General features: G+C 35.7%; 1 protein-coding gene across 1 annotated transcript; it reads right to left on the bottom strand.

The window, feature by feature from the left end:
• Positions 1 to 6702: 6702 nt before the first annotated feature.
• Positions 6703 to 7401, bottom strand: LOC130956738 (uncharacterized). The gene has a single exon (XM_057883735.1). It carries the CDS (start codon positions 7399 to 7401, stop codon positions 6703 to 6705), a length of 699 nt encoding a protein of 232 aa, XP_057739718.1.
• Positions 7402 to 21031: the final 13630 nt, after the last annotated feature.

Genomic DNA, 21031 nt, shown 5'->3' with positions numbered 1-21031 from the left:
CCTCCATCATTCATAACTCGGCACAACACATTCACCTCTTCTATAACCAAAAAAATCAGCCGATGAATAATAATAGTGGCTCATAGTGTCAAATATTGATTCGGGTGAGTTTCGTGGAAAATAGATTAAGTGAAAAATAATAGTTAAGGTGAGAGATTAGGGGTAAGTAAACTTGTGAGGAAGACACTTCTATTAATGGCAAATAAACAATACAAGAACTAATAGTGATGAAAAGAGGTGGAGAACAAGTGTTGAGACCTCCACTAATGTCACAAGAGGATGAATGAGCTTTGTTTAAAGTGGACAGGAATGGTTTACAGAGAAGAGAAGCTCTCAGAAGAGGATGAAGTTGAAGGTGAAAGTAAAGGATGAAAAGGGTTTCAAGGTCCGTGAAGAAGAAGATGATCAAGGTGAAAGTGAAAAGTGAGAGTGAAGGATGAAGGATGCTTTACAGAGGTGGCTTGAGGTCCTTTTTATAGTGTAAAACCATGATGAAGAGGGCACCCCTTGGCCAATGATTTTAGTCTGACATTTGGTTTACTGCTCTTTCCAAAATATCTTTAGGTATTTGGGATCACCTCAAGTCTTGTCAACTGAAAAGGGGTAAGAAGTTGATTCCCACACGTTAAACTAAAGCTCCTCACATGTGACATTAGTGAAGGGACATCTAGTTTGGTTTTCTTTCAACTAGATGACACCTTTACACTCCAAATCCAACCAATCCACTTCCACCAATATAGTTCCCACTGAAGAGAAATTTAACTCCTCAAGGTGTTATTTTGGGTTCCATCCTTTTAGCCCAATACCTTTAGGAGGAACTTAACTCTTTTTTAACCATGTTTGTAGGTCATTATAAAAATAATTATGTAAAAAAAAGGTTTATATTTTTAGTACACAATCATAAGCCCCCATGCAGTCTTTGAGGGTACAAAGTATTCCCTCAAGCTGCATTAAACCTTTTTGTACTCAACAGAACAAGAATAATAATTAATTTTTTTAAGAAGCTAACATATCATAACTCTAAAGAATCAAATCCCCCTCTTTTATTTATTTTTTTTTTGTCATAATGAGATATGTATTTGTAAATATTCAGATATAAATATTTCTGTATAATATGAATATAATTATGTACTCATAAAAAAATGAATAAAAGAATGTTATTGTGCAAATATTTTAAATATTAATAAAATAAATAAATAAATAAATAAGATTAGTAAATGAATATATTCATAATTTATTTGTATGTATGTATTTATTTTTAAAAGTAGTGTATGTATATATACATATTATTATTATTAAAACATATATATATATATATATATATATATATATATATATATATTATGAAAAAGGAGGGATGATTTGATTTAATATAATAATTTAATATATAAGGAAATAAGAAGGGGAGAAACTCTTAGCCTTTTAATTGGACGCGTTTTAAATTTGAATACCTGGATTTGGAGAGACACATAAGAAGGGGAGAACACCTGGGAGGATAGGGGAGAGCGTGTTTCTCATCATCTTTGTTAGGGTATTTTTGTTTACACAGCACACCACCATCCAAACCCTCTGTCTTCTTCAACAATTGGGAGTTTTTTTTAGGACAAAGGACACTCCCATATTCAACATTGCTCTGTCTTCTTATTTTGTAAGACTCTTTTTCTTCTTTTCTTGCTTTTGTCTTTGGTCTTGCTCCCTTTTTTGTCATATAATGCGTACTCTTATTTTCTTAGATGAGATTCTGGCACTTGAAAATCTACTATTGTATATTTGACATTTTTTTTGTATTATTCTGAACTTTTGTTACTCTGAACTCGTGTCTGAACTCTGATGATCATTCTGTACTCTTTGTTACTCTGAACCCTTATTATTATGTTCTCTGCCTTTGTTCTCATGTAACCCCTCTCAGCCCCATGTATATTGAGTTGTTAATTTTGGGATTAGCTATAGGGATTCTTTGATAAAGATCTTTCACCTTACAACTTGGATGTTATATCCTTATTTGTACATGTTCTCATTTGTATATGTTTCCAATGGCATCACAAAATAAAAGAAATTGAATTAAACATCATGAGCAATGTTCATCTGCAACTATAAAATAGATATTTAAGAATAAAAATAATTTAATTAAAATTTTTTTCTGTATAGTATAGTCATAAGTAATTTGTTTATAAACTTTTTAAATTAGAACAAATTTTTAGTGTTCCATATTTATATTCTTTCAAAGCTATAAACGTATAATATTTTGCAATATTTTCATATATGCCACCAAATGAAATATGATGTTGTGAGGATATGAGGAGTTAGTGGCCTTATCGAGTAAAGAATATGATGAATGATTTTCATACCTTTGCTTTTTTGTTTCATTTGAGAACTCCTTGGTTGTTTTTTTGACATGCGATGCTCTTTGGCTTTTTTAGAATTTTTTGAGTGTTCTGCAATATTCTCCTTTATATTTTGAACATTTTTGTCGTTGGTATTTGCGTGATATTGATGTTTACTCTATTTTGTTGTTGCTGTTCTCCTTCTTCCCCCCCTTTTTTAGGAATTGCTTCTTTTTTGTTGTCATGCCTCGTGTGAAACTTGCTGAGATAATGGATAGTGACCCAGAGGACTCTAGTAATAGTTTAGGTACTGACTCTTCTGTGAATGATATGGACGATGTTCCTGAAGAATATGCAATGGGATTTTCTGAATTTATCCCCCAACCTTGGGTTAAACCATCAAATAAGAGGGCTACTTTTGTAGATCCTCCTTTGATGAAGAAACCTTTTTTGGACCCTCCTTCTTCTGGCTTGTTATTAGGTATGGATAAAACTATGAAACTCGCCTTTGATTCTTCAGATTGTAGAGTTTTGGGTGAATTTGTTGAGAATCCTTCATATCAAGTGGGTCCTACTCTACTTTGTTCTCGGTTGAAGCGCCAAGAATTTCCATGGACGTCTTTTAAATCTGAGGCAACTACTCACATAAATAAGGTTTTGCAAAAGTGGGTGTTCACAGTATTGTTTGAGGAGGGTGGTAGTTTTGTGAGGAGATTAGAATCAGCTGGTGTTGCCAAGGCTATTCGCACATCTGCAGGTTGGTTGTTCTCTGCCATCTATCCTCATAATTGATTCTTATAATTTCTTTACCTTGTTGCTATATGTTGAAGAAGCACTAATTGATTTCCTCTTGGCAGGCTTGGGTGTTCAGCGAAATGGATCTGATATGAGTTTACTTTGGCAGAGGTGGTGTTCTCAGATTCATACTTTTCTGACTTCTTGGGGTGAGTTTTCACCCACTTTGGAAGATGTTGTGGTTCTTCTTCAACTGCCGGTGTTTGGTAGTGTGGATCTCACTCTTCTTCGCCCAGATTCTGATCTGCTTAAACTTGCACGACATCTTCAAATGAGTTTAAGTGATGCTGGTCGATATGCAAAATAGTTGTCCAAGAGTAGGCAGGCTAAGAAATCTTCCTCCAAGGATGAGCATCCGAAGACTCGTCGGTTCTCGAGAGGAAAAGAGGTGGTTGGCGACAAGCAAGATTCCAAGAAGAAGAAGATTACTGTTAAGTATTCTTACTCTAATTGGTCTCGTTATTTCTTTGGTGATTTCCTCAATGGTGAGTTTGTCCCTGCTCCTGCTGTTTCTTTATATCTTAGGGGAGCTGCTTTTGTTGCTTATTGGTTAAGTAAATATGTATTTTTGGGACCGGCGGATGAGTGTATGAGCCATAGGGTGTTTCTTTTAGCCTGCTTGATTGCTAGAGGAGAACGTTTACCATTGGCTCCTATGTATCTCGGCAGCTTATATACGCGGCTTGATCAATTTTCCCACCAACTCAAGATTGCTCATGGTCGCTTTCCAGTTTTGTCTTTCATTGACGAAATATTTCTTCAACTCTTTCTTTTTGAGCGGTTCTCTCTGTTTGCTCCCACCCGTAAGCCCCCTACAATTCTTCCAGATAAGAAGGCAAGTCCTCGTGCTTGGATTTGGGGTTCAGCTCATCCTTCGAAATCTTTGGAGGATGTTATTGACTTGGAGGAAAATTTTTGTTTTCGCCCGTACGTAACCTCTTACCAGCCCGATACATCGGCTATTCATCGTATATATTCTGCTTGTCTTGAGCATGACCGCAATAACATTTCCACCGGCCAGGATGGGGTTTATGACTTTTGGCTTTTGTGTACTTCTCCTACCCCTCTTCCTGGTTTGATTGTTATGGATAGGGATTTTCACTGTGGAGCTTTAATCTGTCCAGTGATCTACCGTCCTAATAGGGTAAGTCGCCAACTAGGGTGGGACCAGGATCCAAAAAATGTGGAGCATATTTTTTTTCCATCGGAAAATTTAATGAAAAAGGTTCTGTTTCAAGAAGAACTTCCGAAGTACAATCCTTTCTTGGTTGTTCCTCTCGACAGGGATGGGGGAGTTACAATGGATTATGTGGATTACCTTATGAGTATGAAGGAGCATATCAGACAATATGAGGGTACCTCCGTCCCTGATGTCAAATCATTTGTCCCAGTTTTGATCAAGGATCCATATTTCATGACTGGCAACCTTTCTCCTTCGACCATTATAAGTGATATTTGTTCTTTGCTGATTCTTGTTTTTTGTTTCTTCATTTGTTTTTCGTCTCTCTCTCCTCTTTGTGTATTTGACTGCTGTATCTTTTGTGCTGGTGTTTTGTAGACTTGAACGCCAGGTGTTATAGACATCCACCTTCTTTAAAAAGAAAACCTGATGATTCAGTTGTTACTGCTGAAGTGGTCAAGCGCAGTAAAGTGGAGAATTCAAATGTTGAGGTTGCAAAGAGGTCTCTTGAAAGACCACCTGGGCCTTCTGTTGATGCTACGCCTTCACCAATTTCCACTGGCTCAAGGATTTCTCCTTCTTCGACGGCAAAAGCTAAAGGTTCTTCTGCTGCTGCTTGCTTTATTGAGTCATCACAGTCTTCTGGTAAAGCTGTGGTTAGCTTATCTAGCAGTGTTGTGAAGCGTAGGTCTCATCGTCTTTTGGGTAAACTGAAAATAATTCCAAATGCACCTTCTGATCCGGTAAATGTAGGCGATGAGAGCTCTTTAGAAAGGGTCAGTGGAGACTCTCCTAATTTATTTATTGTTGGAGACGTCCCTGACGAGGGTACTACCCAAGAAGTTGTGCGAGATGGCCTACGAGCAAAAGCAAGTTCTAAGAGAAATGTTGACATTGAGCCGGGTGTTACCTGCCAAGGGGATCCTACTAGACGTGTTGTTACTCCCACCCGAACGGTTTTTCCTGGTGCAGGTACAACTGTTTTACTGCACCTCTTCTTTTTTTTTTCTTTTTTGAGACTTACATACATGATTTTGTTCATACTGTTTGTATGTATGTTTGTATCTTCAGCTTCTCATACCGCTTCTGAGTCCACCTTTCAAGCTTCAAGCACTTCTAAAATCACAAAGGAACCTTTAGCTAGTGCTTCTTCTGGTGTGTTCCATTGTATTTCTTTTCATTTGTCAGGAATGCCAACATTTTATAAGTTCTTGATGAAAAAAGGTTGTTTTGCTTTTCAGTTTCTGTCCGCGATGAGTTTGAGCATTTCAATGGCGATGCGAAGAACTTGTTATCGGAGATTGCATCCCGGGCTCCTTCCTTCTTGCTTCCAAATGACCTAAACTGCCTTTTCAAGAAGCTTGGGTACCAAGCTTTTCTTGACGCATGGGATTTCTTCACTTCACACTCCCTTGCAGACTTGTGGGGTGCTTATCGGGATATGGTAGAAAATCATCTAAATAACCTTAAGTTATTTAAATTGGGTGGTCATTGGCTTGAAAATCTTTCTGCAAAATTGGAGCCTCCACCTGGGATCTCTGATCTTGCTAGAGAAGAATTGTTGTCTAAAGAGCATCACATTCTCTCTTCTGATGTTTTTGCTCTTCAAGAAAAGGTTAACAAGCTTACATCTGAATTGAACACCCTGAAGGCTAGGTTAGCCAGCGTCAGCATGGAGCGAGAGCAATTGGCTAAGCATAAGGAGGCTACTTCTTCTGTGATTTCTTACAGTGATATTTTGTGGCTGTGATAGTTTTCAGCACTTTATTTTGTAAAATATGTAATACTTTGACAAAGTATATTTTTGTCCTACTGCTTCTGTGACTTTCATTATACACCTCTTTTTGGGTGTTATGTTTCTCCTCTTTTTTTTTTAATATAATATGCATACTTCTCCAGGGGTTTTACCTGCTTGTGTGATCATTTTATTTTGGATACACACATTCTTTTTTTTTTTTTTTTTGCAGGGGGAGGGTATGATTCTAAGAAGAGCAAGATTATCTACTGTTATTTTTTTTCTGCCTCTTTTTTTTTTAGGCAAAGAAAAGGAAGGTACCCATAACTTTCTTGCCCTATTTATGCTCGACTCTTTTTAGGAGATTGAAGGGTGGGACACTTCACTTTTTTGGAACTATTTTGTACTGCAAAATTTTTTAAGATGCATCACTCACATTTTTTGAGTGTATGATTGCTAAAGCAGTTTTCTCATGTATTGCAGGATGCTTGCAGAATAATATAACATAAACATTGGCTTTTGATAAAAAAAAAGCCTTTTGGAATTGAAATTTGAACTACTAAAGCTGAAATTAGGCATAGTATTTCTTGACATACTTGAAATTGATGGGGCCAGTGGTTGTTCCATGATCTGGGTCCAGCAGGATACAGTGTCCATTGGGGTGTACTTCAGAAACAATGTAAGGACCCTCCCATTTGGGAGCCCATTTTTGGCAAAGACATCTTCCTCATTACTGCGTCTACTGATTTTAGCACCAGATCACCCTCTAGGAACACCCTGGGCTGAACATGCTTGTCGTAAGCTAACGCTAGTCTCCGGTGGTATTCTTCCATCTTGCTTCCCACAACTTCTCTTTTTTCTTCCAATTCTTGCAACTCAGCTTCACGATCCCTTGCCTCGTCTAACAACATCCTGGCGGTGGGCACTTCAATCTCTGTTGGCAGTACAGCTTCAACCCCATAAACCAACGAGAAGGGTGTTACTCCGGTTGTTCCATATCCGGTTGTTCTATAAGCCCAAAGAGCAAGTGGTAGGTATTCACTCCAATCTTTATGAGCATCGGTCACCATCTTTGTGAGTATTTTCAAAAAGCTCTTGTTAGTAGCCTCTACCTGGCCATTGCCTTGCGGGTAGTAGGGGGAAGACTTGTGATGTTTGATTTGGTATTGTTCAAGAACACCCCACACTCTTTGGTTAACAAAGTGGGTTCCATTATCGAACACTAGAACACTTGGCAGCCCGAACCTGCATATTATATTTTCTTTGATAAATCTCACTACTGCTTCAGCATTTGCTTCCCTGACAGCGAAAGCCTCCACCCACTTGGTGACGCTTTCTGTTGCAACTAGAATCCACTTCTTCCCCATTGATGGGGGGTTGATTGGTCCCACAAAATCTACCGCCCATGTATGGAATGGGTATGGTGTTTTGAGGCTATTCTTCTGCACGCTTGGCGCATGTATCAAGTTTGCATGTTTTTGGCATTGTAGACACCTTTTGCCCCAGTTGATTGCATCTTCCTTCATTTTTGGTCAGTAATAGCCAATCCTGATTAGTTCATACCATAAGGCCCATCTTTCTTGGTGTCTCCCACATACTCCTTGATGGACTTCTTCCAAGACTTTATCTTTTTCTTCATCTCGAACGCATTTTAGCATCTCTCTGGTAAAACTCTTTTTGAACAACTCACCTTTTCGCAAGAAGTAGCGTTCTGATCTCTTCTTCAATCTCTCAGCTTCTATTTTCTCTGAAGGCAAAACTCCAGCATCGAGGTACTCTACGATGGGTTGTTGCCAATTGTGAACATTACATATCTGCATGCTTTTTTTTGTTTCTTGACAAGCCTTGCAGGAAGCCTGTAATTCATCACAATGAAACTTCATTTTCGGCCAATAAATACCCCACCTCTGAAGCCTTCGGTACAAACCGGGGCCTTCTTCTCCGCAAGTGGCTCCATGCAGTTGTTTTGCTTTTTCTTTCCCTTCTTCTTCTCCTACACATTTCATGAGGAGTCCATCATTACTTTTTCTGAACATTTGCCCATTGAGGAGGCAAAATCCTCTTGTTTCTTTGGTGATGTTGAGCGTTCTGAGCTGTTCATGTATAGGCGTTCGCCAATCATTGATTTTTCCTTCCACAGACATCCCTTCTTCTCTGGCAGGACTTTCAGCTACCCAGTGTTCCAAAGCATGTTGTCCATTTTGAATAGTAACTCTACTCCCCAATGTTGCTAAAGCATCCGCATGCTTGTTTTCTGTTCGGGGTACATGCTCAAATGAGATCTTATCAAATACCTTCTTCATGCGCCACACTTGCTCTCTGCATAAGGCCAGACTTCTTTCCTTCGTGCCATACCCTCCTAGGATTTGTTGTATTATTAGGTTGGAGTCTCCTTTTACATGGAGTTTCTTGATACCAACTTCTTGAGCCATCTTTAGACCGAGCATTAGCGCTTCATACTCTGCCTCATTGTTGGTGCAAGAAAAATCCAATCGAAACATGAAGGACAGGTTTCTTCCATGGGAGTCTGTAAGGACGACTCCTGCCCCTCCTTGAGGATTCGAGGGTGTTTCATCAAACATGAGAGGGTCCATGTTTCCTCTTCATTGCAAGCATAAACAGTCTCTATTGTTCCTGGAATCTGATCTGGCAACTCTTCAATCGTTGTTTTTTCAGCACAGATCGACAAGAGAATAGCCAAAGCTTGGCTCTTAATGGTGGTAGGTGTCACCAATTTCACATCATATTCGCTTATTAGGAGTGCCCAACGACTCATTCTTCCAGTCAACATTGGCTTTTCAATTAAAAATCTGAGACCTTCATTTTTTGATACGACTTCTACTTGGTGTGCTTGAAAGTAGTGTCGGTATCTTTATGAGATATACACCAGAGCGAGACAATGTTTCTCTAGTGAAGAGTATCTTTGTTTTGGCCCTTTCATGGCTCTGCTAACATAAGCAATGGGTTTCTCTTTGCCTTCACCTTCTTATGCAATTAACCCACTAACTGCTTTTTCCCCTACCGCTAAGTATACCTTCAATGGTGCACCAGGCTGAGGGGAAGTCATAGTGTGAGTGGACGTGAGAATGTTCTTGATCTTGTCCATCACAGCTTGGTGGTGTTGTCCCAACGTAAAGGTGTTCTTCTCTTTCAACAAAGGTCTTAGGGGTCCTAAGAGCTCCCCTAATGCTGGTATGAACCTTCGAATGTACCCCAGCTTGCCAATGAACTTCTGAAGTCCCTTGATGTCTTTCGGAGGTTCCATGTCTTGGACAGCTTTAATCTTATACTTGTCAGTTGAAATGCCTCCTTTGTGGACTCTGAATCCCAAGAACTTTCCAGATGACACCCCGAAGGCACATTTCATGGGGTTCATCTTGAGTCTATACTTTCTGCATCTAGTGAACACAGCTCTGAGGTGTTCTGTGTGTTGCTTTCCGGATGTTGACTTGACAACCAAATCGTCTACATAGTCTTCTACAAAGTCATGCATTATGTCATAGAATATAGCAGTCATGGCTCTTTAGTAGGTTGCTCCAGCATTCTTTAGGCCAAAAGGCATGACAATATAGTAAAAATTACCTACGGGTGTTCGAAATGCTGTCTTTTCTTGATCTCCCGGAGCCATTCTAATTTGGTTGTACCTACTAAATCCATCCATGCAGGAGAACCTCTCAAATCCGACTGTAGCATCTACCATTCTATCGACATCTGGCAGAGGAAAATCATCCTTAGGGCAAGCTTTGTTTAGATCTCTAAAAGCCACGCAACACCGGATCTGCCCATTCTTCTTTTTCACTGGCACTACGTTGGCTAACCAAGAGGGGTGTTGTATTGGTTTGACAAACTTGGCTGCGAGTAACTTTTCGATTTCTTTCTTTACTTGAGCTTCTATTTCATTGGAGAATTTTCTAGGAGCTTGCTTGACAGGAGTTGCTCCTTTCCTCACGGCTAAATTGTAGGTCACCAGGTTTGGATCTAACCCTGGCATTTCATCATAGTTCCAAGCGAACACATCTCTGAACTTTGTTAATAATGCTATCAAATCCCTTTTCTCCTTCTCCCCTAGAGTTTTGCACACGAACAAAGGCCTCGGGTGTTCTTCAGTCCCTAAATTAATCTCTTCCAACTCTGTCTCCTTCTGCTTTGCTTCATCTTGGAGTTGGAAAGGGGCATTTTCTATGCTGCTTTGTAGATGTTCTTCTTCTTGTATACTTAGGATGTCGGGGCCAGGAGAGTTCTGGTAATTTTCCTCCGCTGGACCCCCGAGTTCCTATAGGATACACCACCGATATCTTCCACCTGGGAGAATTTTCTTACGAAGCCCTAGGTCTTCGATTGCTGTTGCTCGTTTTTTGGTTTTTTTTTTGTGCTTCCTCCATCAGGGTGTTCTTCCGTACTGCTTTTTGTCTAGGTGTTTCGATGGTGCATTCCTGCACATGCCTTATTTTGTTGACCCCTGGTAACGCAAGCTGTTCATAGAAACTCGCATCCACTAAATGTGCTTCTCCCGCATCAAAGGGTGTTACAGTGGCTGAGATGCTAATATCCTTCCCTCTCCAGCTAGACTTTATGCATTGATGCCAACTTGAAGGAACGCACCGATGTAAATGAATCCATGGACGTCCCAGTAGGATGTGGTAGCTAGAGCTTCCATCCACCACATGAAACTTATTATTGGTCTTTATGGGGCCAACCTCCAAGACAGCATTAACACACCCTCTAGATTTCACACCCACTCCATTAAAAGCATTGAGCCCGACTTGAGTAGGCTTTATCTGATCAGCAGAACCTCCCATTTCTAGAAATATGAGTGGGTATGATGTTTATCCCTGATCCAGCATCCACCAAGGCCCTTCTGACCTTCATGCCTTCTACCACTGCTTCCACGTACAATTGTTTATTATGGTAGAACTCCCCATTAAATGAGTCAGGGTCCCGAAACACCAGGGCGTTTGCATGGACCTTTGCTAATCTTGTGAGCTGAGCGTTGATGCCCCCAAAACCTTTTTCATGCTTCTGAATGACTCCTATTAGAGCTCTGGCCACCTCTTTCTGAATGTGGGGTTCCAAGCCAAGTTGGTTGAACATGATTCTACAACCTTGAGACTTCAAAAGACCTCTTGTCAAGGTGTCTTCATCCAAGGACTCCTCCATGGTAACCATCTCTTCTGCTTCATCTACGATCTCTGTCAGCATTACCTCTCCTTCAATGCCTATCATTCCAACATCATGTTGAGGGAAAGGAGTGCTTTTTACACATTCTTGGTTTTGTTCCCCATTTAGGAGTATCTTCTCTTCCTTCACTTGCCTATGAAACATCGTCCTTACCACATAACAATCGGTTAACCCATGGCCCTTATTGCGGTGCACCATGCAATATCTTGGATCTCTCAAGTCTTCAGATGTTGGTGGCTCTCTATCTGTTCTGGGGTTTAATGTTCCATCCTCAAACCATCCATTTACGACAACCATGGCCTGAGCTCTGGAGAGAGGTAGTGGGGGTGGAGGATTGTTTTTCTTAACACCCTTAGAATAGGAACTCCTTCTGCCCCTGCCATCAGCGGCACACACTTCCAGAGGAGAAACTTCTTTATATCTCATTCCATTGCGCTTCATTGCCTCTGTTATGTCAGATGCTCTCTTTAAGAGCTCAGAGAAAGTGTTTATGTTGCTCATAGAAAGATAAATTTGGGATCCATCTTCCACATTTCTAATACACCCGTACACCAATTGTGGCTCTGGGAGAGTGTCTATACAAAGTAAAGCTTGATCTTTGTATCTCTTGACGAACGCTACCAATCCTTCTCCTTGTCTCTGTTTCACTCTCCCCAGGTCCATGATGTGCATGGAGGGTTCCTCTTCCAGGAACTTGTTGCAGAACTCCGTTACTAATTGCTCCCAGGTGTTGATGCTACTGGCTTTCAACTTGCAATACCACGTGAATGCCCTTCCTGTCAGTGATTTTGAGAACTCCTTGATCTTGAGCTCCTGGTGGTTCCTGAACACCCCGAGATCGTCCAAGAATGACAGTATGTGTTCTTTGGCACTTCCAGTACCATCAAATTTATGAAAGGTAGGTGGTTAGTACCCCTTAGGGTATGGTTTCGCCAAGATATGATGTCCGAATGGTGGACTTATCTTCCAAGTAGGCTCACTTGCTTCTCTTTTGCCCTTTAGAATACATGCTAACTCCCTACGAGTGACTGGGGTGTTCTCGTCTTCCTCCATATTCTCCTGGTTCGCGAATGGAGGCGGTGAGGGGGTTCTATACCTCGTTTGATCTCTAGCCATCATTTCTGTGATCAAAGCTTGCATCTTTGTTTGGTTGTCTATCATATAGTTGTACACATGAGCAGGAATGGTTACATGAGTGTGCATGCCAGTGGTACCTCCAGCATGGGGTGTGAAAAAATTTGCATGGGCATGAGCTCCTTCTCCTCCTGCACCCAGATTCTGCTGCTCCATGTGTTCCTCTTCTTGGTTGTGCCCGTCCTCGTCTTGAGGTGATCCCAAGCTGAGGTTGAGATCCCGAGGAGTTATTGAGCGTCGCTTAGGTGGTCGATTCTGCCCAGGATGAGTATTGCTAGATTCAGCCATCATGTCGAAGTGTTCCTCCTTAGTGGAGTCGCCAGATGATTCGGGTGGGTTTCGTGGAAAATATATTAAGTGAAAAATAATAGTTAAGGTGAGAGATTAGGGGTAAGTAAACTTGTGAGGAAGACACTTCTGTTAATGGCAAATAAACAATACAAGAACTAATAGTGAGGAAGAGAGGTGGAGAACAAGTGTTGAGACCTCCACTAATGTCACAAGAGGATGAATGAGCTTTGTTTAAAGTGGACAGGAATGGTTTACAGAGAAGAGAAGCTCTCAGAAGAAGATGAAGGTGAAGGTGAAAGTAAAGGATGAAAAGGGTTTCAAGGTCCGTGAAGAAGAAGATGATCAAGGTGAAAGTGAAAAGTGAGAGTGAAGGATGAAGGATGCTTTACAGAGGTGGCTTGAGGTCCTTTTTATAGTGTAAAACCATGATGAAGAGGGCACCCCTTGGCCAATGATTTTAGTCTGACATTTGGTTTACTGCTCTTTCCAAAATATCTTTAGGTATTTGGGATCACCTCAAGTCTTGTCAACTAAAAAGGGGTAGGAAGTTGATTCCCACACGTTAAACTAAAGCTTCTGACATGTGACATTAGTGAAGGGACATCTAGTTTGGTTTTCTTTCAACTAGATGGCACATTTACACTCCAAATCCAACCAATCCACTTCCACCAATATAGTTCCCACTGAAGAGAAATTCAACTCCTCAATGTGTTATTTTGGGTTCCATCCTTTTAGCCCAATACCTTTAGGAGGAACTTAACTCTTTTTTGACCATGTTTGTAGGTCATTATAAAAATAATTATGTACAAAAAAAGTTTATATTTTTAGTATACAATCAAATATCAAGGCCTTTTTTATTAGCTTTAGAAGTTACCATATTACACATGTAAAGAGAAGTGCAATTCAGCAGCCCACACACTTGCAAATCTGGCTTTTACCAGACCAAGTCTAGTTTCACCTGCGATCTGTAACCAGACCCATTTGAATATCTTTGGTATATCTTTATAATATAACATAAATATTACTTTCAAAAAAAAAGAGAGACAATAAGTAATCCTAAAAATTTTCTATAAACGAGAAATTGAAAATATATTATTTTGGGTGTATAAATATGAAAAATTATTGAACTTTCTAGTTCATCTTCTAGGATTTTCAATTGTTATTCAATAAAATATCTTCTATAGAAATCTTTGGAATTTGCAAATTTCTTTGAAATTAGTATCAAGCATTATTATCAATAGTTAATTTAAATATATTAAAAACTTACATTACCTTCTAGAATTATTTCATCCAAATACGACTTTGCAAATTTGAAATCAACTTAGAAAAACTTTATATATCTTATATACTATTTTTTGACTTCCTTTCACTCTGAAAATTAGGTCATTAAAATGGGTCAAATTTATCAGACTAATCCGTTTATCTATTTAAATAGGTGAGTTTTACCTTTATAATTAAGTCCGTTTTAATTTCGGATTGAGTCCGATTAACCCCAAAATAATGGCAGGTTAAACGGGTTAATCTGCGAACTAAACGGGTGGTCTGTTTTTTTTTATATATTTTTTCAAAAAAAAAAGTAGCACTTTTAGTTGATATTTCTCCCGATTCGACATGAAAATTCGACCCATCAACTAAAAAAATTATTTTTTAAAGATTTTTTACCTTAAAGTAATATTTTTTGTCAATATATTTTTCAAAAACTAAAATAAAAAAATAAACAGACTGACTCATTTAACCTATTGGAATAATTATAAATAATCTAGACTAAAAAATTATAGTCCATAAATAAAATAAATTTAAACAGTATAGTCCATTAAACCTTTAAATTTAACGGGCTAAACTAACCCGTTTGACTGCTCTACTGAGAATCAACTTCTATTCAACTATAGCATATATGAGTATATGACACTTCATAAGAATTACGATGTGTCTAATTCTAGAAGGTAGAAGGTGAAAGTAGTTCATAGAAGATTAGAACCAACCAAAAACTTTACATTAAAAAATTTAGATATTGAGATATTTTTCTTAATTTATTCTATGTAAAAGAAGCCAATTAGCCGAGAGATCATCTAGAAACATAAAGATGAGAAGTGGAGAAAGTAGTGGATGTAAAATGTAGAAAGAATATGATGGTTTTTCCCATTACGGATAATTTGGACAACTCATATAAATAGTTACTGGTTCTTAACAGGGAGTGAAATTTTTTAGTGAAAAAAATTAGATAGTGTCGATTTTTTATTTTTTATTGTTCTCTTTTTTATATTTAATTTTAATTCCAATTATAAAATTAATGGTAACAAGACTTTTTTTTTTCAAGTATTAAAAAAATTGAAAAAGATTCATTCCTCTCTTAACACCATTTCATTACCAGAAATGTGAGGTGAAATTACGATATAATCAAGAAAGGAGAAATTGTACATTTTCGCATGCGTCAAATCTTGGCACTGTGGCATGGCTGAATGAAAATATTTATTATGCCTTTGCATAATATAAATAATTAAATAGACATTTTAGGGTTGTGGGTGTGGGTTTGCACGTGCGTGGCAGGTGTTCAAGAATCAGTCCGGACTCTGGACTCTCTACATATTTTGTTGGATTTAGATTTATTATTTTTATTTGGTGTTATTTTTATGTGGAATTTAGACTATATTTTAAAGAGTGTAAGTTAAGAATATAATAATATTTTTTAATATAAATTTTTTAATATTTAACATTTTAATAAATATTTTAAAAATATTTGATAAGACACTTATTAATTAATATAAATTCATTATTCCCATCCGTTTTAAAAATATTCGATTCTCCAAATAATTAATTTTTCACTAAATTAATAAGATAAATTTATACTGTCAATGATAATAATTCTTTTTATCTATAATTTACCTAGGCAACTTTTTCATTATTACACTATTAATTAATATAAGCATTTATTGTAACTATGGTTTAAACAGTATTAAAACAAATACAAATAACCACAAGAGACAATAATAAAAATTTTGGATTTAGCTAATATATGTTTAATGATACAAGTTAAAATTATTAATCAAAAAATTATTATAAACATTGTATAATAAAATTTATTATAAAAATATAATTGAAATTAGTATGTAAAAAAATATTGAGAATTTTAAATTTACAAAAATAAGAGAAAAAACTGGCAAAGAGACTAATTTGGTGTATAATATTCAATTTCAGGAAATAAAATGAGCTACTTGATGCAAATTAAGAGACCAAATTAGTGCATCTGCAATGATAATATAGCGGATGACACGTGAACGAATAATATTTTGACACGTGGCATAATTCAATACGTGACAAAATAGCATAGTGACACGTGACATAACCATCTATGTTAGCATGCATGTGTTATTGACTGACATGTCATTATACCGTCATATGTAGCCAAATTATGAAGTGACACGTGTCACTAAAGGTCCACGTTATCAAACCACGTCAGTACATTATTAACGAAAAATGAGTTAAAAACTAATATGATGTAATTTTTTCGATTTTAAAAACGTAAATTGGTGCAATTAAAATTTTAGAGACGATTTGGTATACCACGTCAATTTTAGAAACTACTTTAGTAATTTAGTTTACACATGTCTATTTAGGTTGAAAGAGTATTGGAAGAATAAGCGTCCGATTGGAAAACAGGAGAAGCTACTTTTTTTTGTTTTGAATTATGAAAAGTCACAATATGTGTGTTTGGTACTATTTAAATTTTTTTTAATTTTTAAAAAAATTAATTTACAACTTTTTGAACAAGTAAAAATATATGACTTCTTCTTTTTGATAAGTCATTCTATCATTTTTCTAAAAAAAAAATTGACTTTAAAACAAAACAATTTACTTTCATTTTTTGTTCTACAAAAATGTTTCCTATTTCTATTGGAAATATTGGCTCTCCATCATCATTTTTACACAAGGTTCTATCTGGTAGAAGTACTAACCTTCCACCATTATTTTCACGCAATATTCTATCTGTTGGAAGTATTGATTCTCTACCACCATTTTCACATAATAATTCATCTGCTAAAAGTATTGTCCTTCCAACACCATTTTAAAACAATATTTCATCTGAATTACCTATTTCATATATTTCTTCCAATTATTTTTTTTATCATTTTACCACTATTTTTATTATTAAATTTATATTTAACATTGTATGTGATATAAAATCTCTGTTTTAATTTTATTTTTTTCACATGTGATTTTATTTTTATATAGTTTGCTATTATTTTTATAGTTAGTTATAACAAGTTCTTGAGTTATTTATCCAAACGCTACAACTTTAAAATAAATATTTTTATAACTAAAAATTTAAATACAAAATAATTTATTTATAAACTGCTATTAATAAAAATTCTTAAACGTTAAACTCTTCTTCTACCAATGAAAAATACACACATATCCTAATATCTAAGCATAACTCACACTTTGTTCCAATATCCAAAAAAATCGACCTTAAGACCCACTACTACTACTACACTTACAAATAATAGTAGTAGTAGTAGTAGTAAATAATTACATTATTCACTAATAATAAATAATGAGCAATGCTAGGGGGCCAGCAATTTTTGTGATTGTTAGCCATCAACTAGCCATCAATGATAATTTGATGGTGTGAGATTGGTGTGAAATTTCATCCAATGGCTCACCTTCCTCTGCTGGTTACATGCTGGCCAAAATTCAATAAAACTGCTGGCCCCCTAGACTTTTCCATAAATAATTACAATGTTAATATTACATACTATTGATATTATTCATATGTATGATATTAATAACATTAATTATTACTATAATATTAATACTAATGTTATTAGTAATTAATAGTAATTCAATTCATTATAATATTATTATTAATAATAAAAGTCATAAGATTATTAACAATATTAATGTTAATAATATAACTTAATAGAAAAATAATAAATCACTATTTTTTTAATACTATTTACACAATTTTTCTATTTTATATTTTTTAGTGATATTACAATTCAATTCTTTAAAAATATTTAATCGAGCAACTTAATCTTAAACAAATTTTAATCATTAAATTAGCTTATAATCTTTTATTTTGTTATACAACTTAATTCTCAATTTCAATTTTTGTAAAAAAATAAAATAAAACTGTCTCTATCGTTATTTAATAAACATATAATAATTTTTAGACTTTTTTGTATAAATTTTATTTCAACTTCTCTACATAGTTAAATTATTTCTCGTAAAAACTAATTTATCAGACATAATATTACTTTAGGGTTGATTCAACTACTGAAATTTGTTAATGATTAAAATGTTTGACTAATAACTTTTTAAGGATCTAGGGAATTATTCTATATTTTTTTACAAATTTATTCAGATATTCAAAAAATTATTAACAAAAAAGATGACATATATTATTCAAATTATATATGACTCAAATTGTAAAAAACCTGAAAGTTCTTACAAAAAGCTTGAAAAATTTTGATAGCATGGCTTTAAATTTTTCGTGGGTTCACAAGCCCCAATATATGAATCCGGGCCATAAATCACCTTGGGAGCCATGTTACTATGCAACTGCACATTCCTTAATTAATTAGTTCTAACTCAAATGACATAATTTTTCTATATTCACCTAAGATCGTGAATTCGAAGAATTCCTCTTCTGTCCTTTTTATTGGTGGACTATGTCAGACAATTTTCTTTCTTTTCTTTTTTATTAATAAACTATTAAATATTAAATAATATATATAATTTTACAACCATTTTAATAAATTTATAATTTATTAAGACATAAAAAATTATAATTTCTAATTTTAAAAATATTAAAATCTTTATAATTCTAAATATGTAATAAATATAATCATCAACTAAGTCTTTTGAAACAAAATAATAAAATTAATATTGAAAAAAATAAAATAAACTTTGTCCAAAACATATAATTAAACATCTTAAAGTTTCTAATCAATCAAACATAGAATATAATCCAAATTATAACTTATAACATCTTCAATTATTATCCTCAATTACAAAAAAAAATGACAGACCCATCCCGTCGTAACCCACCAAAACCCATAGATTAGGCGGCAAACTTTTTAATTATGACGGTTTAAATTTCCAGTCCGACCTGTTTTTTTTTAGCGAGTTATGCACACCGGTCCGATGGATTTTGGCCCGTTTGTCGCCCCTAACAAGTACTATTACGGCTACTGAAAACTCAGATCTTGTCCCTTCATGACCAAAAGAAGGGGATATCATGTACGTGTGTGGGTGTGGTGTGTGTGAGTGTGTAATCTAGGATTAGAGGTTGTCCAATCCATCGACCAAAAAAAAAAATTGGCCTAAATTTGGACATTATTTTCAACTCAGAGTATTCTTTACCTTGATAATGTCTCATATGTGGATTGATTTACATGAACGCTTCCCACAAAGTGACTAGATTTGCATCGCATATTTTAAATTAGGAAGATTTTTACTCTCTCAAACATGAAACTAAATCTGTAACTCAATACTACACTGATCTCCAAAACCTAACGGGAGAAACTCAGAAATTATATCTATTAAACCCATGTAGTTGTTTTGTCCGTACATATCATGCCGAGGATCGAGTTATGCAGTTCTTGTAAGTTTCACTTTCTCTGCAAGATAAATAATTTGCATTAAGACATATCATAACCCATGCAAGCAAACTAGTAAAAATAATAAAGTAATGACAACATAAATTATGTTAAAGGCTATATAACATACAACTCATCGTTATGCCGAAAATTGTGATTGGCGCTTTTTTGAAAAATCAAAGTTGTCTATTATAATTTGTAAATTATGTACTGAAAGTAGCAGTCACTTTCTCAATATAAATAACCAAATTATCTACAAAGAATCTATTATCTATCTTATTTCGAAGTTTTATTTTTTCATTATCGAAAAAGTTCTGTACGTTGTTGCTGATAATATTGAAAGAGTCAAGATAATTTGTATCAATCGGTCAACTAAATGATAAGTTATTGATTTTGCCATTTCTTTTAATTTCTAAAATAACTCAAAATGTGTCCCAACTCCCAATATCTTTGAAAAAATTTGGCACATCAATCCCATAATATTGCTGTTGAGACTTCAAAAGAAGCAATTCATGTTCAAGGAAATTACGAGGATACAATTTCTTTTGTAAACTTATATATCTCCTCTGTTCTGAGGTGTTTATCTGAAATGATTGAGTGTTTTGAGTTTGGATGTGAGATTTAAATGTCTGTTGGGTTCTTTGACGCTCTTGCGTAGATGGTGGGAGATACATGCAAAGGATTTCAATACTTAAGTTAGTAAGAATTTTAGCATGCTTAGATTAAAATTAGATTAGAAAAAGAAACTTGAGTGTTAGAGTTTTTGTAGAATTATAAATATAGCTGAGTCATTCCTTGAAAATGACTTTAGATGATCATGGTGATTACTCTTATAGTGCAGAAAGTTAGATCCATGTTTAAAGTGATAACCGAAGTAGAGGGGAGAACATCTAACTTGCTCCCCAAGTCGGGTCGGATACGAGTTGTGGGGACTTGTATCTTAGTCGGTCCAACTTATATGAATAAAGCCCAATAATCTAGACTCACCATTGTTGGGCCGAGCTACCGGGTAGTGGCCCAATCTAAGCAAGGCACTATTTAGTCGAGTCTTGATTAGACTGTCTTCAGCCTAGGTATGAACATCCGCAATATTGAATAATTTGAAATTGTCCATAGGATCCAAAACAAAACTTAAAGTCAAGAGCTTTACTAATTGGTCATTGAATTTACTTTTTTATTCCTATATTTAAGAATCAATTGTTATAAAGAAAATATATACTCGATAATGATGCTTAACTGTTAAATTTGGTTGACGAGATTAGCCTCTTCTAAAGATGTACTTTGTATACTAGGGATCTCAATATCATGTTTTTCACAAAGCTGTTTAACATTATGAATCAAACTACACCATCCATTATCTCTTGACTGCTGAAGAAGTAACTTCGATGTTACAACAAGATGCATTGCATTCAAATATCTCAATATTTACTCTTTTTTTTTTATAGAAATTATCTACAGAACGAGAGGGTCTCGGTTTCAAGGAGGAACATGGGTTCGTTTGAGCGGTCACCTGATGCACTAGTACCTTCCCTTAAAAAGGCAGGTTACTTTGATGTTGCTCAAGCAGAGGAGTTTCACTTTGGCTGTGTGTTATTGTCAACTTTGATGGAGATACGTTTCATATGTTATGGGATGAGTGTTCCATCAACCATCACTTTTCAGGATGCCACTTACCATCTTGGCTTAAATAAACAATAAGGCTTAAATTTTAACACCCTCTTATCTTTTATCTAATCCCATCCTTAACTACCAGGATAGTTCACGCAACATTCAGAAATCAGAAGGTACTCTATTC

Source organism: Arachis stenosperma, chromosome 10 (assembly GCF_014773155.1).
Source record: "Arachis stenosperma cultivar V10309 chromosome 10, arast.V10309.gnm1.PFL2, whole genome shotgun sequence".
Lineage (NCBI taxonomy): Eukaryota > Viridiplantae > Streptophyta > Magnoliopsida > Fabales > Fabaceae > Arachis > Arachis stenosperma.
The sequence above is the reverse complement of the archived record's forward strand: the minus strand, read 5'-3'. Positions and strand labels throughout refer to the sequence as shown.

What these genes read in the sequence shown, in the direction of transcription:
- LOC130956738 (XM_057883735.1), bottom strand. Translation starts at nt 7,401, where the DNA reads ATGGGGAAGAAGTGGATTCTAGTTGCAACAGAAAGCGTCACCAAGTGG.